The sequence below is a fragment of the Petromyzon marinus genome, chromosome 10, assembly GCF_048934315.1.
Source record: "Petromyzon marinus isolate PM22_M1 ecotype Great Lakes invasive population chromosome 10, UKy_Petmar_22M1.pri1.0, whole genome shotgun sequence".
In the NCBI taxonomy this organism is placed as follows: domain Eukaryota; kingdom Metazoa; phylum Chordata; class Hyperoartia; order Petromyzontiformes; family Petromyzontidae; genus Petromyzon; species Petromyzon marinus.
The window spans coordinates 1,934,057-1,949,135 of record NC_133676.1 but is presented as its reverse complement, the minus strand read 5'-3'; the positions used below and the strand labels follow the sequence as shown (position 1 = coordinate 1,949,135).

Genomic DNA, 15,079 nt, shown 5'->3' with positions numbered 1-15,079 from the left:
GCCAGCAAACCTCTGCCGGGATCCCGCGACATCAAACCAACTGGGAAATATCTGAGGAAGTCTACATCTACCATTACACCAAGACCTACTCAACCCTCCATGAACCCATGTGAGATCCCAGAAACCAATCTGGGATTGCGCAAGACAATTGTTTGAAGCGGGGGTCAACTGAAGACCACTGGTGAACACTATGGAGTTCTGCGGAGGTTCCAAATAAAAGCCTCATCGACGACCCCACCATTGCTCTCCACGGCTTTGAAATGCTAAGAAAACTATGGTGCGCCATTAACCACTTCAAAACAGCAACTGGTCGATCCGCACACCTCCTCCACAAGTGGAGGATTAAAAATAACCCGCAGTGTGACTGTGGTCACTCGAATCAGACAATGGACCACCATATCGCAAACAAATGAATCCTACGCCCGCTCTCCGGTGGAGTGAGCAGTCGCGCTACTCCCGAAGCTATCGCATCGCTCACAGACTTAAACTTGGACATGTGATTTAAACATACTTCCCATATGCCAGAAGAAGATCCAAAAATCAAGTATGGTACATATTTGTGTTTGATTGGAGACTGATGCATTAGAGAGCAATCGCAAACCATTTAACAATTGGGAACGTTGTTTTGCTGGTAGTTACACAATTGCCACAATTATGGCAACTGCTGATGATGCTGAAGAAGGATCTGACCTGAACATCAATTATGAAGCACATTTAGTCACGAAAACCTACGAGTTAAATTCACAATGAAGGCTTCCTTAATGGGCTACCTTGTTGGCTTATTTTAGTTACATGGCCTCATAGATTGGTCATTATTCTGCCTTGCCACGGATTTGATGGATTTTTACGCGATTCTATTTAGTACGTCCTCCAAAGGGTGCTGGGTGAAATAATGCATTGCAAAATTGAGTGAGGTGGTGGCAGATTTGGCAGGCCTTCATTGAATTGGCCATGGCTGCTGATAAACGATTTAAACTAAACTGTTTTTAATTATTTTATTTGACCAGGTCAGGCCCACTGAGCTGTATAGCTCTTTTTCAGAAGCAACCTGGCCACAAATGATAGCACAACCAAGTTGCTTATCATGTGACAATTGATAGCAGCCAAATACTTTAAATGCATGTTTCTAAATGTGTAGGAAAAAACCGGAGGACCCGGAGCAAAATCCACATGACCACAGGGAGAACATACAACTTCCAAATATACAGCCATCAGAGTAGGGAGTAAACCAACGACCTCCTGCATACCAGGCGAGGTAGTTAACATCTTGCCACCGTGACAGGTCCTCCAGTGTGGTGTTGTATATGAGCCTCTTCCAAAATTGATATTAACAATAATATTTGCCGTTATATATATTTTTTAACAAACGAAAAAAATAATTAATAAAACCCGTAAGCCAGGCACACGAAAAACCAGGTGTCGGTCATAAACATGCCATTAATAAATAAAGAAATAATAAAACTCTCGAGGCGAGGATGTTAGCAGCTATCTGCGAAGATCTCCAGATGAACAAGAGTTTGATGTGCCCTAAGGGAGGTCACGCAGAGGGAAGCCCTCCGCAAGCCAGAAACGAGGATGCCCACGGGTTAAACCATATATATTTGTTTCCCTTGTCATTAAAACAACAGTTCAAATTTAAAATGCAATAACAAGAATAAGCTAAAGTTAGCGGTCCTCGCGCTCACTCCAATCAAGACCAGACCACCAGATACATCAGTGAATTATTATCCAATAATTAATTCGCTATCAAATGATTTTCACCTTTAATACTTTTACTGTTAAAACAAAGCTTGGAAACAAAATACCGAGTCACATCAAAGGTTATCAAGAAGGAATGAGGCAAACGGGCAAACTTACGAAAGAGTTTAAACAATATCCCAAGCAACCCCGACCACCTTTGTCTCTCTCACAGCGCGGAGAAGCAGGAATTACACCTTATCACAAGGGACCATCTGGAAAAGCCAGCCGGGTTTGATGAGGAGACACACCCCACCCCACACACGGCAACCAGACAAACAAGTTTTAAAGAAATTGCAATATAACATTAATAATAACGTGTTAACCTTAAACGATATTCCATTATAGAACCTTACAGAACCAAGGGATATGGATTCCAACAATCTGGAAACGGACCTCTTAAACTCAGGATGAAAATTATTTTTCTTTTTAATAATTCCATCATAACAATTCGAAGCTCGGTAAACCGAGAGGTGTCGGGAGGACGTAGTTACAAACACGAGTCGTGGCGAACATGGGACCAAATGGTATTTGAGAAATATAAGTCGAAAGTATAAAGAGATAGGTGCTCCCGACCACCTTTGTCTCTCCCGAAGAGCGCGAGAGAGGAATTTCACGCCAGGGCAAACAGATCGTTATCGCAGGAGCCATCTGTACACACACACACACACGAACTCACACACACAGACCCCGCCCCCCCCCTTTTCCACTGCGCAGAGAGAATTGTCTTTGAATATAACGGTCAGCCGCATTTTCAAAAGTCAGTGAAGTTAAGTCAAGAGTCAAGACAGATCAGCGAGTCAAGATGTCCACAGGACGAGCAGTCGCATGGAGCGGCTGGCTCCGAGCCTCGCTGAGTAGCGAGGATCGCTGAGTCGCGATGTATCAACGAAAGTGAGTCATACAGCAGTGGAGAGAAACTGCTATCAGCGAATCAGCGCTGAGAGCGCTCGAGCATCTCCACAAAGAAAGCACGTGCAACGTGGCTCAACCAGCAGCGGAAAAGCTTGGGCAGCCGCCAACAACTTCAGCAAACCAGTGGCCAAGCGCGTGCGACTTGAGTCATACAGCAGTGGAGGAAACCTGCTGTCAGAGAGCCGCCAACAACCTCAACAAAGAGAGCGCGTGCCACTCGGCTCACTCAGCAGAAGAAAAACTTGACCTGTCGCCGGCGAGCGCAGCGTCAGATACTACAGCAGCGGAAAGAGCGCGCGCCGGCGTAGCTCATCCAGCAGTGGAGGAAACTGCTGTCAGCGAATCAGCACGGGCGCGTTCGCGCATCTTCAAGGAGAAAGAGCGCGGCCAGCAACGCCAAGCAAGAGCGTGCAGCAGCTCAGCCAGCAGTGGAGAGAAACTGCTATCAGCGAATCAGCACGGGCGCGTTCGCGCATCTTCAAGGAGAGGGAGCGCGCGCCACCAGCGTGCCATCAGCACCAGCGCGTGCCAACAGCGCGCCACCAGCGTGCCACCAGCATCAGCACCAGCGCGTGCCAACAGCGTGCCACCAGCGTGCTACAGTGCGCAACTTCGCGTCACCAGGGCTGAGAGGGCAGCGGTCCTGCACTCAACACCCATCGGCGCGATGACGGCGAGCGTCGTGCTGACTCATCCAGCCAGCGGTGGACAGAAACTGGCAGTCGTTCGTATGCCCCCCCACACTCTCCCCCCTCCTCACTCCCCCACCGCTACACAACGAACAAACAATTTTTTTTGACAAGGAAATCAACCTAGGCGTTTGCTCAACGCAAGAAATCAACAACCCTCCCATTAAACATACAAGACTCATGATAACTGCGTCAACTATTAGCTGATAACGAAAAACATCGCCACCCATTGAGTTACGTTGATGAGGCAATCAGAATTATTTCAGTCGAACGCTTTAATTGCATAATCGTTGATGAATCAATGAACGAACATCGCCGTGGTACTGTGCTGACGATTTCAAGCATAATAATTTCGCATATCAGAATGTGTTAAGGATTGGATACGAATCAAAGACCGAGTGCCGTGTTGTGTAATAATTCAAGTATACGAGTTTGCATATTATAAGGTTAAGGTTTTGATAGAATAGTTCGCATGTTTTTAATCTCTCTCTCAACAACCGAGCGATTGCGTTACGCATCGGGAATTAACCACAGGTGCCGCTATCGAGGTGAAACAACGTAATCGTGATGGTATCATGTTCACGCTGTGTTGAAATTCCAAAATCCCGAGATTGAGTTTTCATATTATCCAAAAATTAAAGTTAGCTAGAAATAAAATTGATTAAAGCAGAAGGTTTGTGTGTGATTCTTCCTGAAATTCTGCATAATATTGTTCTGCGTATGAGATCTGAATCCTGGGGACCTATCATAAGCACACTATCACCACACATAATCCATAACACACATAATCCGTAATGTTCAATCGAGAGTAATCGTATTCTTATCGATAATAGGAATTAAAGAGCAGAGTCGAATCGACTCTCTCTCATTCACGCTCACAACGCCTGCGTCGCTGCATACGATTAATTGCGTTATTCCAATTCATAACACAATCCTCGTCACCGAGGCTCGACCTGATAATCCATAACGACCTGCATTATCATAACCACGCCCACTCGCATAAATTAATACAATTATCTCTCGAATCAGCATAAATTATGCGCACAATTACACTGATTAACATAATTTCGGATAAATTATGCAAATCTCAAATTTCATTTAATTTTCATTATTTTCATCAATTTTCATAACACCTATATATACAACAGTGGTACTGTATAAAGTGTGAAGCATCTTACTTTGTACCGGTCCCCCTGCACCGTGGTGACCTGCACGCCCTCGTCCGTCTGGACGATACTGGCCACTACGTGCTTCAGCTTCAGGATGTCCCTGCCCACGCGATCTGCCAAGCGCTCGCTCACGGTCTGCGCACCCAGCACAAACTTCCTCTCCTGCGTGCAGACAGTCATAACATCCGCGTGTCATTCGTCATCGCATATGTCATAGGGTGGCAGGGTAGTTCAGTCGGAATCTCATGCCAGCAAGGAGAACATGGGCTCGATTTTTTACTGTGTGGAGTTTGAATATTCAACCCCTGTTCTGCATGCATTTCCTCTGTGTTGCCCGATTGGTATTGGCCAAACATAACAATGTAGAAACATATTCTTGGTTATTTCGGTAAAGCCACGTAGAAGGGAAACAATAAAATAATAAAAATATAAAACAATAAAATTCTCACGACGTTTCGACTGCAACACAAGCAATCATCATCAGGTGTGAAAACCACAGCAAGAAAATTTTAAACAGTGGAGTTTTTTTTCTTGCTGTGGTTTTCACACCTGATGATGATTGCTTGTGTTGCAGTTGAAACGTCGTGAGAATTTTATTGTTTTATATTTTTATTATTTTATTGTTTCCCTTCTATGTGACTTTACCGAAAGAACCAAGAATATGAATCCCTGCAGTCACGAAAGCTTTAAATCAAAATGTAGAAACATTTTCTACAAAATACTCGTTTGGGATTACACATAGCAATATCACCCCCAATTGTGAAAACTTGGCAGGACCACCCTCAAAAAGAGCCTTGAGACTCGGTGATGATTTCCTGGGTAAGCTAGCGTAATGTGTGGAAGATGAAAATTTCTGCAGAGAACAAGAGACAGTGATTCCATTAAAGCGCTGGCGATGAGGTCTGATGGTATAAACGGCTTTGACAATAATAACGTCTTGATCTTTGATTGATTGATCTTGATAGCTGCAGGTAATATGCACCGATTGACAAAAAAGGCATAATCATACATTTCTTTTCATTGTCCAATTCAGCTTTCCAAAAACATCCTACTGTTGTTACCCTTTTTCCATAAATTTGATTCCAAACTGCTTTCAGGAATTGCTCTCAACTCACTTATTTAGTTATATTGTCCAGTTGTGTCCATGAAACAATAATTTTATTTTGTTGAGTGACATTGTTGTACGTGAATTTTTTTTTGGGTCCGATTTACCCTGAATTTTCTGCCTTCTTTATTAAATGTGTAGTGGGTCAATAACTAGAGGAGAGTCGCTCTGAGGCAACACGTATTTTTATTAACAAATAATTCCTAACACAAAGGGGTAACGGCCCCTTACACCCAATACGCCTCTCACTGGCTATTCTAACCCTTCTTGAGTGAAGCTTGGTCTTCACTGGTATAGCTTAGAGCCGACCCTTGCCAGGGGTACGGCTCTGCCCATTGGGCTCTTCTCTTCAGGAGGCTCTTGATCTTCAGGTGGACGACGACTCCTCGACCGTTCAGAGGTCCGGCTTTTATACAAGTCCGTGGATTGCTCCACCCCAGCCACGCCTTCCTTCCAGAATCTTCCACCAGGTCCTGGGAGGGTGACGTCATCCCCCAGCCCCCCTCCCGGGGTCTGGGGTCTGCGTCCCAGGTTCCGTTATCCCATAGGGGTTACCGTTGGCCCCGTGGGCCATAGTCCCTTGACACTGGGCTCAGTCACACTACCGCCCCCGATTCACACGTGTGGGATACTACCGGCTGACAGCATGCGGAGTGCATAATAATACCTCTACAAATGTATTCCTAGATGTTGTATGTGTAGTAATTCCAAACTGAGTCGCAGACGTTATTCTTTAGAGGCAACACATTTATGATATCAACACGTAATACACAAAGGGGTAAATGCCCCTTTACCAGATACAGCCTAGGGTGGTGACCACCCAGCTAACTACATTATACGGAGGAGTTACAGCTACGAAGGGTTGGACGCTCACTCGGTTCCTGGCCACATAGAGCTTCCAGCTTGTAGGACGTGGAGCTTCCAGCTTGTAGAACGAAGCGACCCCGGTCCCTCTCAGGGACCCACCTTATATCCTCCCAGGTCGGGGCTGGCTCCGCCCAGGCCCCCCCCCCGCCTTCTCGAGCGTTCTCGCTCCCTCTCGATCTCTCTTGAGAGCTCTCCCCGGACACGTGATAACCCCCTAGCCCCCCCCCCACCTGGGGCCCTCTATGTGGACACTCCGGATCACGTGTCTACGGGGTGAACTAGAGTGCGATGGCCCAGGGCAATCCTGCCCCTGGGCTGACACTCTCCCACTCCCCCTTGTGGGAGCCCGCACTACATGCTATGCACGATGCCCTTCACTATCCCAGCGCCCACCAAGCCCCGCTAGGGCTGGTACTACACCCATCTCCGGGGTGTAACGCGATGACGGTGCATCGCACGCCGTGCTATAGTAAAGCCGGCATCACACAGCAACCCACCCAGTGCTTTCCGCAACGTAGGAACATCGCACGCCACGACCATCCCGGGCCGGCACCATACAGTGACATCCCCGATGTCACTACATATGTAATGGGTGCATGTGAGTCCTGCAGCCAAACGGCATTACATTCACCATAAAGTTAATGAATCGACTCAAATTGAACCTCCATCGTGACAATTCATGCTGGACATCGGACTCTTCCAGTCTAAATAAACATTCTGATTCTGAAATAATTGAAAGACATTGGAGTTAAACACTTTTCAGCTCTAAATGTGGGAGGAGGGCGGTGGCTGGGAGGACCTGGGCTCCATTTGAGATGTTGGCGACTCGCTCCACGCCACCGCCGGAGTGGATGTACCACATCACACCAAGCGCCGACAGCTCGTGTGGTTCCGCAGCAAACACGTTCCGCACCAAAATCTCCATCAAGCTCACCGTGGTGCTGGGGAGCATGGCAAGCATTGAGCAAACACCACGAAGTTAGTGATTTCCTACTCAAACGAGCATCGAGGTGGTCCTCATCCCCTGATTGTAGCCCTGAGCCAGAGGTGGAAATTCACATCACTATGGTGGGGATGAGTCTCTCCATAGGACAACCACTGTTGACTTGCCCAGTTAACAAAGCAAACAGGGTTTTAACTCGCAACCTTCGGAATCATATCTTTATTTAGACTGTAGAAATCCCATGAGCTATTAAGCTCTTTTTAACAGATGCGCATGAGGGGCAAGTCAGCATATTACAACAAGAAACAATGAAAACGATAGGAGTGCAAAGTAGAGAAAAGGTAAGCAAGTCACAAAAAAGGTATACAAGTACAAATTGCAATTCGCGTGTTCTAGCACTGAGGTGCTACCTGGTCAATTATAATTGATAATGAAGTAACATACTCTTTGGGTGTCCCACCTGATGACGATTGCTTGTGTTGCGATCGAAACGTCGTGATCTATTATTTTCTACCTACGTGACTTTACCGAAAGAACCAAAGAGTATGGATTTCTGCAGTTACGAAAGCTTCAAATCAAGAATGAAGTAACAGTTTTACAAACTACCAAAGTGGGGTCACGAAGTGACAAAGTGGCTTAGGGGGCCATGGAGCGCTGAGATGGCAATGCCGGGAATCTGGGTTTTAATCCGGGCAACCACCCATGATTAGATTCTGGTCAAGCCAAGCAAGAGATCCTCTGATAGTGCAGTCCCATTACCAATGACTGCTCAACAAAACCACATTCAATTAATGTTTCCACTTAACGTTGGTAAACTCCAGCTCTGAATTTGAAAAATATCGGTTGGACAGTCATGTATTGAAAATGCAATGTATCCAGATGCCATGTCGAAGCAACTTTTGATATCTTTAATTTTAATACAATTCCTTTATGCATAACACATTATATATACATTTTAAGAGTCATATGCCAATTTAAGACTATTCATCTGACAAAATTGTTCAAATGTTTTTTTATCTGGGCCTTAAGGTGTACGATGGTGTATCCAACTTAACACGTACGCTTTCGCGACCAATATCATCCATAATATAGGTTTTTTTGGTTATATCTAACCCAAAAAACCTCGATTATGCGTGTATCCAACTCTTATCCAGTCCGTCTCTCTGGCCTGTTCTTTATACTATCAGGAAGGACCATTGACAAACACGTTGCCTGTTATATATTATTTTCCTTTTCAAAGGATTTCCTCTGGGTTCTCCTGAGAGGGACCGGGGTTGCTTCGTTCTACAAGCTGGAAGCTCCACGTCCTACAAGCTGGAAGCTTTACGTCCTACAAGCTGGAAGTTTACGTCCTACAAGGCATCAACACGTGGCCAGGACCCGAATGAGGGTCCGACCGTTCGTAGCTGTAAGGGTGACACAGCGGTAATACTTGTGGCTCACAGCAATAAGGCCCTGGGTTACATTCCTGACTCGTGCGCCTTTCTGTGTGGAGTTTATATGTTCTCCTCCTGTTCTGCAAAGGATTTCCTCTGGGTTCTCCAGTTTCTTCCCATTGCTAAAATGCCATACAATGTAAGGAATTTGCCAAATAATCCAATGATAAAAAACTACCTGCAAATAATTTAGGAAGACACATAACACATCGCCCTGACTGTGAACATCTGGCAGAACCCTTATGAAGAAGAGTCTTGAGACTCAGCGAGTCTTTCATGGGTTATCAAGCATCAGGATATAAAAGCAGACAATTGGGTGTATTGCCACAGTGCGAGGTGGAGATTATGTATGTTGTATGGCCATGCCGCGTGTGGTTATGGTGCGCGTGCTGTGGGCACGTGTACCGGGTCCAGGCGAGGCTGCGCAGAAACTCTCGTGCCGTCATCCTGTCGAGGTCGTGGGCACGCGGGTGGGTCCATGGTGCCCTGAGTGGAACCTCGCGAGCCAGGCGGTCGACGGCGCGCATCACGCGGTGCAGGTCCAACAGCGCCACAGGATTGTATGTCGGGGGGATGGTGCCGGTGAACCTTCGGATTTTACCCTAGTGACAAAGAAGACATGGCCGCACCAATAGCACTCTGAAGAAAGCCTCATCGAGTCTCAAGACTTTTTTAGGGGGTCCTGCTCAGTATTTGCAGTCGGAGGTGATGACCGCTATGTGTTTTCCAATTAAGTAATTTATGGTGTAATTTTACAAGGTTGGAAAATATGGACCATGATGTTGGCACAGAATATCTTACTGTTCCTCGAATTATGCCACAGGATCTATAATGTCCAATATTACACTTGGAGTCACTAGTATGAAATACTCTCGACTAAGTTTGTGTATGTTGAACTTATTTTGCACTAAGTAGCCAACCGTGCTAATTGGAGGTGCACAAAGCATGGTAACACACGTTGCAGCTACATTCACTGACTAGCTGGCAGGTGGAAATGCTGTTTCCACAAGTTACAAGTTTATTTAACCAGGTGGGAACTCAAAGAGACCAGGATACTCTAATAATAAAAAATGACTTGCAATAACATCAAATAAAGTACATAAATTCTGGGTAAAAACCATATTATAGAAGAAATCTAAAATATTGCATAAATAAAATCAATATTAAATAAAATAAGATGCATTTCCTTTCACGCAAGTTAGCTCGAGAAAAAATATTTTCAAAACTGTTCATTGGAAAAACTAAAAATATATAGCAGAAACATTAAAATGGATTTAGGATGATTATTGCACGAATATTTAAACAGACATGGACATTTGTCAAATACTAAGTCAATGCAGAATCTGAAAACATCAGGCCAGAGATCAGATACCCACATGCAGATGTGCCAGGCTGTTGTTGGAGTCATCAACATGGTAGGTAGCAACACCAAGTTCTTCGGCCAGGCCCAGTATGCGGTCTTGCGTAGGTCCCACATAGGCGCCCCCCAGGTCTGTCACACCAAGATTCTCATCCTGAATTGTCCAGGGCAGTGAGGCAGGGAGGTCGCCATCACGCAATATACACACAATACCAGACATCATGTTCAGTTTGACAGACTGGAGTGTAATGTACTATTAGCAAGCACCAACAAAGGCCAACAGCGCACGAGGGGTTGTGGAGTCAGCGCACAGCCCATTATTCTTCCAGGGTCCACAAAGCAAGTGCGACCTTGTGGAACATACATTTTGGTTTTCCAATGACTAAACTGATCCCTGCCATGGCAATGTTAAATTTACACGGTGCTCAGCTGCCAACAAATGTTTCACTACACCATAGTTATCTTAGAAGAAGGACAATACATTATTTTAATTTTCACATTTAGACATTTAGGCTTTTTCGCTTTGACATTAGCATTCAAGGCAGATCTGAATTGTAAAATTGTTAGAAAGTGGGAGATAATGTGCTTTAGCATTGCCATATTTACAATGTAAAAGCCATGGCGAGTTTTCTTTTGCTAATTGCACACACTTTATTATGCCTTCTGCGTTGAGCTTTTGGAATATCAGAATACCAGGACACAAGGTGTCTGTGTCTGTGGCCAAAAGTGTGCTTTCCTGCAACATCGCAGGTTGCAGTGACTGCCTCGTGTGAGTCCTCAATCCTCATTACCTACACAGGATTCAACACAGAGATGTACACCACATTTTACTTCGCATAACTTAATTAGCACGTGAACAGTGCTATTTTTAAATAGTTATTTATTTTCTTATCTTGTAAGCCTTTATAGCTCACCCTGAATTCTGGCTTAATCAAGTCTTGCTATGTGAGGTTTACTGTAATTTTAATCATCTTCTGGACAATGGAAATAAATATCATATGCCATTATCCCTAGCTGTACTGAACTATAACAAAGCATGTGACTTAAAAATGGATGCAGTCATTTAAGTGCTCACAAACCTAGACCTAAAAAAAAATCGAAGAAATCATAATTTTTTTCAAAAATGGAACAGCTACTATGAGATTACATGTGTAGAGGAGTACTGCGGGGACCCAAAGAGGGGCAACCGTGGGAAAGGGGTCCAAGCTAAAAGGGGAGTGCCAGAAGGGCTAGAGAGGAGGGTAAGTAGACAGAGTGAGACGTCTGCTAGTGGGGGAGAGCCAGGTAGAAGGAGGAGAGCCAGGTAAAAGGGAGGAGCCCCGGCTAAGGGGATGAAAGGGAAACCTGGATGGAAGGGGAGGGGTCAGATAAATGAAGCTCTCTTTCACAGATGTCCAGAAGAGGTGGGTCAGCAAGTTACAACAATATATATAAAAAAAACAATAAGTGTAGTGTGTTATACACTGAGTCTCACCCACTGTAGTTGGAGGCAATACTTTTTATAAACACAACCCTAACAACTCGGGTTCTATAGCTGGGTGTCTTTCTGTTTGCTATGTGCGTGCGCGTTAGTGTAGCGAATGGGCCAGTCAGCACACACACTGTCTGACCCACGATATCAGGCTACACTCAACCGACGAACGAAGAATGACGAGCAAAGATGAAGAGACGCGGGACTCCAGGCTGATCCCCACAACGGTCCCCGATCCTTGGCGGGGCTTCCCCTTTATTTCCCTGGGCGCGGGCTCGCCCCGCCCTCTGCCACGGTCCCTGCTATATCAAGTAAGGAGCTCCCTGCTCCCAGTCACGTGTCCCTCCATTACCCGGTGCTCAGCAGCACATGTGAAATAGTGGCTGGCGCTAACCATAAAGTGACAACATTTCATATCACTACAAGAGTACAAAAAATATAAGCAAGTCACAATAAATAAATAAAGTAAATAAGTGCAAATTGCATAAGTACATAAATTCCTGCCAATTTGTCAACACCAAATTCAAGCTTGGCAAGGCAGCAAAACATGAACAAAAACAGGCCCAGATCACACCAAGACAATGCACAGTCCCTTAATAAAATTGTACATTATAATTTAACTATTGATACTATATAGGTAAGGATCAAAGTTACAAATCGAGATTGAGCACAATCTGGGTGATTTGTTCATTGGTAAAAGTTTGTTAAGAGCGCCAATACCTCCACGGTGTAAGTGCGTCCTCCAACACGGTCCCTTGCTTCCAGGAGAAGCACCGAAAAGCCACGCGCCACGAGAAGGCGAGCTGCACTCAAGCCTGGTTCAGACACGCACAACAACTTCCGTTCGCCACTAAGTTGGGGTGATGTCACCAGGGCGCTTGTGTCATACGAGGTGCACTTTGAGGTGCACCTAATATGGCGGTATGGGAGGATGTGGACCTGAGTGGACTTGCTGACGACTGGTACCAGCGGTGCCAAGATCGGCCCTTATTGAGGAGGCTCGTGAAGGACGCTACTGGGCAGTTGGAGGCAGTCGCCCTCCTGCAACAACGGAAAGCAGAGGGGCGATGCTCACAACAACGAGCAGAGTGCCGGGCAGCTAAAATGCAGCAAGTTGGCACAGTGGGGGGTACAGCTGGTGCATCTACCTGTCATCTTAGTCAGCCAACCCATGGCACCTGGGTCTGTCCCGAGACCTCCTGTCAGCGAGGCTTCCAACACTTCACGTGGCCTCAAAGTGCACCTGGCCTGGCACAGGCGCCGTGGTGACGTCACCGTCATTGTCACTTCGTGGCAAATGGCGGGTATTAGTATTAGTACTTTGAGGTGACATAAAGTGTCGAAGGCTCGCTGACAGATCATGGAACAGACTCAGGTCCCATGGGTTGACTGACTGAGATGACTGGCAGATGCACCATGCTCCGCACTGTGCCAACTCTGTGTTTTAACCGACCGGCGCTCTGCTCGTTATTGTGAGCGTTGCTCCTGTCCTAGGCTTTTGTTGAAGGGCGATGATCTTCAACTACCCAGTAGCATCCTTCGTGAACCTTCTCCATAGAGGCTGATCTTGACATTGTTGGTACCAGTCTTTGGCAAGTACAATCAATTCCACATCCTCCTATACCGCATTAGTCAATCTTTTCTCCAGCCTGTGCTGTGCCCGTTTAGCCCCCTCTATCCGGCCAAACATAAGCTGCTTGGGCATTCGGTTGCTGGGCATGCAGGCTACATGACCCAGCCAAGGATGTGTGAGCTCCTCACACAATCTAGCCTGGATAAACCCAGGATGGATTGTAAGCAGGCAGGCCAGGCTAAAAGTGTTAAACCAGCACAGACGTTCCATTAGAGGGCTTCACATGCACACACAGAGAAAGATACATCCTTTATCTTCAACACTTCTCAAGTTCAACAAAGTTATTTTCTGTTCAAATTAGCGTTAAGATGGTGCTCATCTCGTTTTTACAGCACTCAGTCACTGGTGGAAATTCCATATTTCTATGACAAGTCTTCCACAGGACAACTGTTGTTGTCAACTTCTCCAAAAAGTTGTACGTTTTTATTGACCCCAGAGAAATGATGGGCTGAGTCAAACCCCAGCCAGGATTTTAACTTGCAACCTTTTGATTGCGAGCGGCTCAATCTACCGCTGAGCCACTTGGTTCGATTGGTTTACACCAAACTCATAGGTAAATGGTCAAGCTCGGGTTTGGATTGTCATACGATACCACCTCTTTTTGTTTCATGTTATTCTACTTTTTAAAGTAAAATATGATTAATGTTTACAGTGTTAAATATAACTTGTACAGTACATGTGTAGAGTAGGAGTTAGTGACGTCATGTCACGCTCGCCCTCTGGTGTGATGACGTCATGTATGGTGACGTCATGGACAGGGGGCGAGACGGTGACGTCATGTCCCCCTGGGGGATTTAAGCTGGAAGCCGTCACGGGTTCAGGGTCGTCTGGAGAGTCCGGGAACGTGAAGGGTGAAAGTCGGGACCCAGGGTAGGGGGAAATTGGCACCAGGCTAGGGTAGCCTGTGGGTGTGCTAGGGATCTCCCCAGTACCCTTCCCCCGGGGGAGCGATGGGACCCCGGGGTAGCCTGTGGGTGTGCTAGGGACCTCCCCACTAACCTTCCCCTGGGGGAGCGATGGGACCCAGGGTAGGGGGAAATTAGCACCAGGCTAGGGTAGCCTGTGGGTGTGCTAGGGATCTCCCCAGTACCCTTCCCCTGGGGGAGCGATGGAACCCAGGGTAGGGGGAAATTGGCACCAGGCTAGGGTAGCCTGTGGGTGTGCTAGGGACCTCCCCAGTAACCTTCCCCTGGGGGAGCGATGGGACCCCGGGGTAGGGGGAAATTGGCACCAGGCTAGGGTAGCCTGTGGGTGTGCTAGGGACCTCCCCAGTACCCTTCCCCTGGGGGAGCGATAGGACCCAGGGTAGGGGGAAATTGGCACCAGGCTAGCATAGCCTACAGGTGCTAGGGAATCCCAGGTACCTATCCGCTGGAGTGTGCAGTACACGGAGTCGTGCAAAGAGAAGTCTTTAATAAAACAACTGGCGTGAGCCCTTAATAAACGTGGCGCAAGCCCTTACACGAAGATCTGCCTCCGAATCATGATTTACGCCTCAACAACTGGTGTCAGAAGTGGACTTTTTCAAGTCGATGCTCTTGAAAAAGCGGAACCCACCTGTTGCGTCTTCCAACGACGCAGAGGCGGTGACCCAGGACCGGACGACCCCAGGCTCCGTGGTCCCGGTTATTGCGGCCACGGCTGGTGTGTCTACAGCACCAGTGAAGGACATCGGGCGCACTGGGGAGACGCCATTACAGGTCCTCCAGTGACCACGTGGCAGGCCGCCGCCATCGTGACCATCGCGGCGGAGC

At 46.7% G+C, this 15,079-nt stretch overlaps 1 protein-coding gene across 5 annotated transcripts in view; it reads right to left on the bottom strand.

The window, feature by feature from the left end:
- LOC116941131 (amine oxidase [flavin-containing] B-like) overlaps positions 1 to 15,079 on the bottom strand; it is a 42,947-nt gene that overhangs the window by 10,967 nt on the left and 16,901 nt on the right. For 4 of the 5 annotated variants that reach the window (XM_032951852.2, XM_032951853.2, XM_032951854.2 and 1 more), the window contains 5 exons: positions 12,413 to 12,507; positions 10,238 to 10,375; positions 9,267 to 9,463; positions 7,282 to 7,423; positions 4,520 to 4,672 (listed from right to left, as the gene is read on the bottom strand). In XM_032951852.2, the coding sequence (XP_032807743.2) occupies positions 4,520 to 4,672; positions 7,282 to 7,423; positions 9,267 to 9,463; positions 10,238 to 10,375; positions 12,413 to 12,507 (725 nt within the window). Of the gene's footprint in view, positions 1 to 4,519; positions 4,673 to 7,281; positions 7,424 to 9,266; positions 9,464 to 10,237; positions 10,376 to 12,412; positions 12,508 to 14,882; positions 15,011 to 15,079 lie in introns of those variants that run through there. The other variant, XM_076066018.1, reaches the window with a different exon arrangement.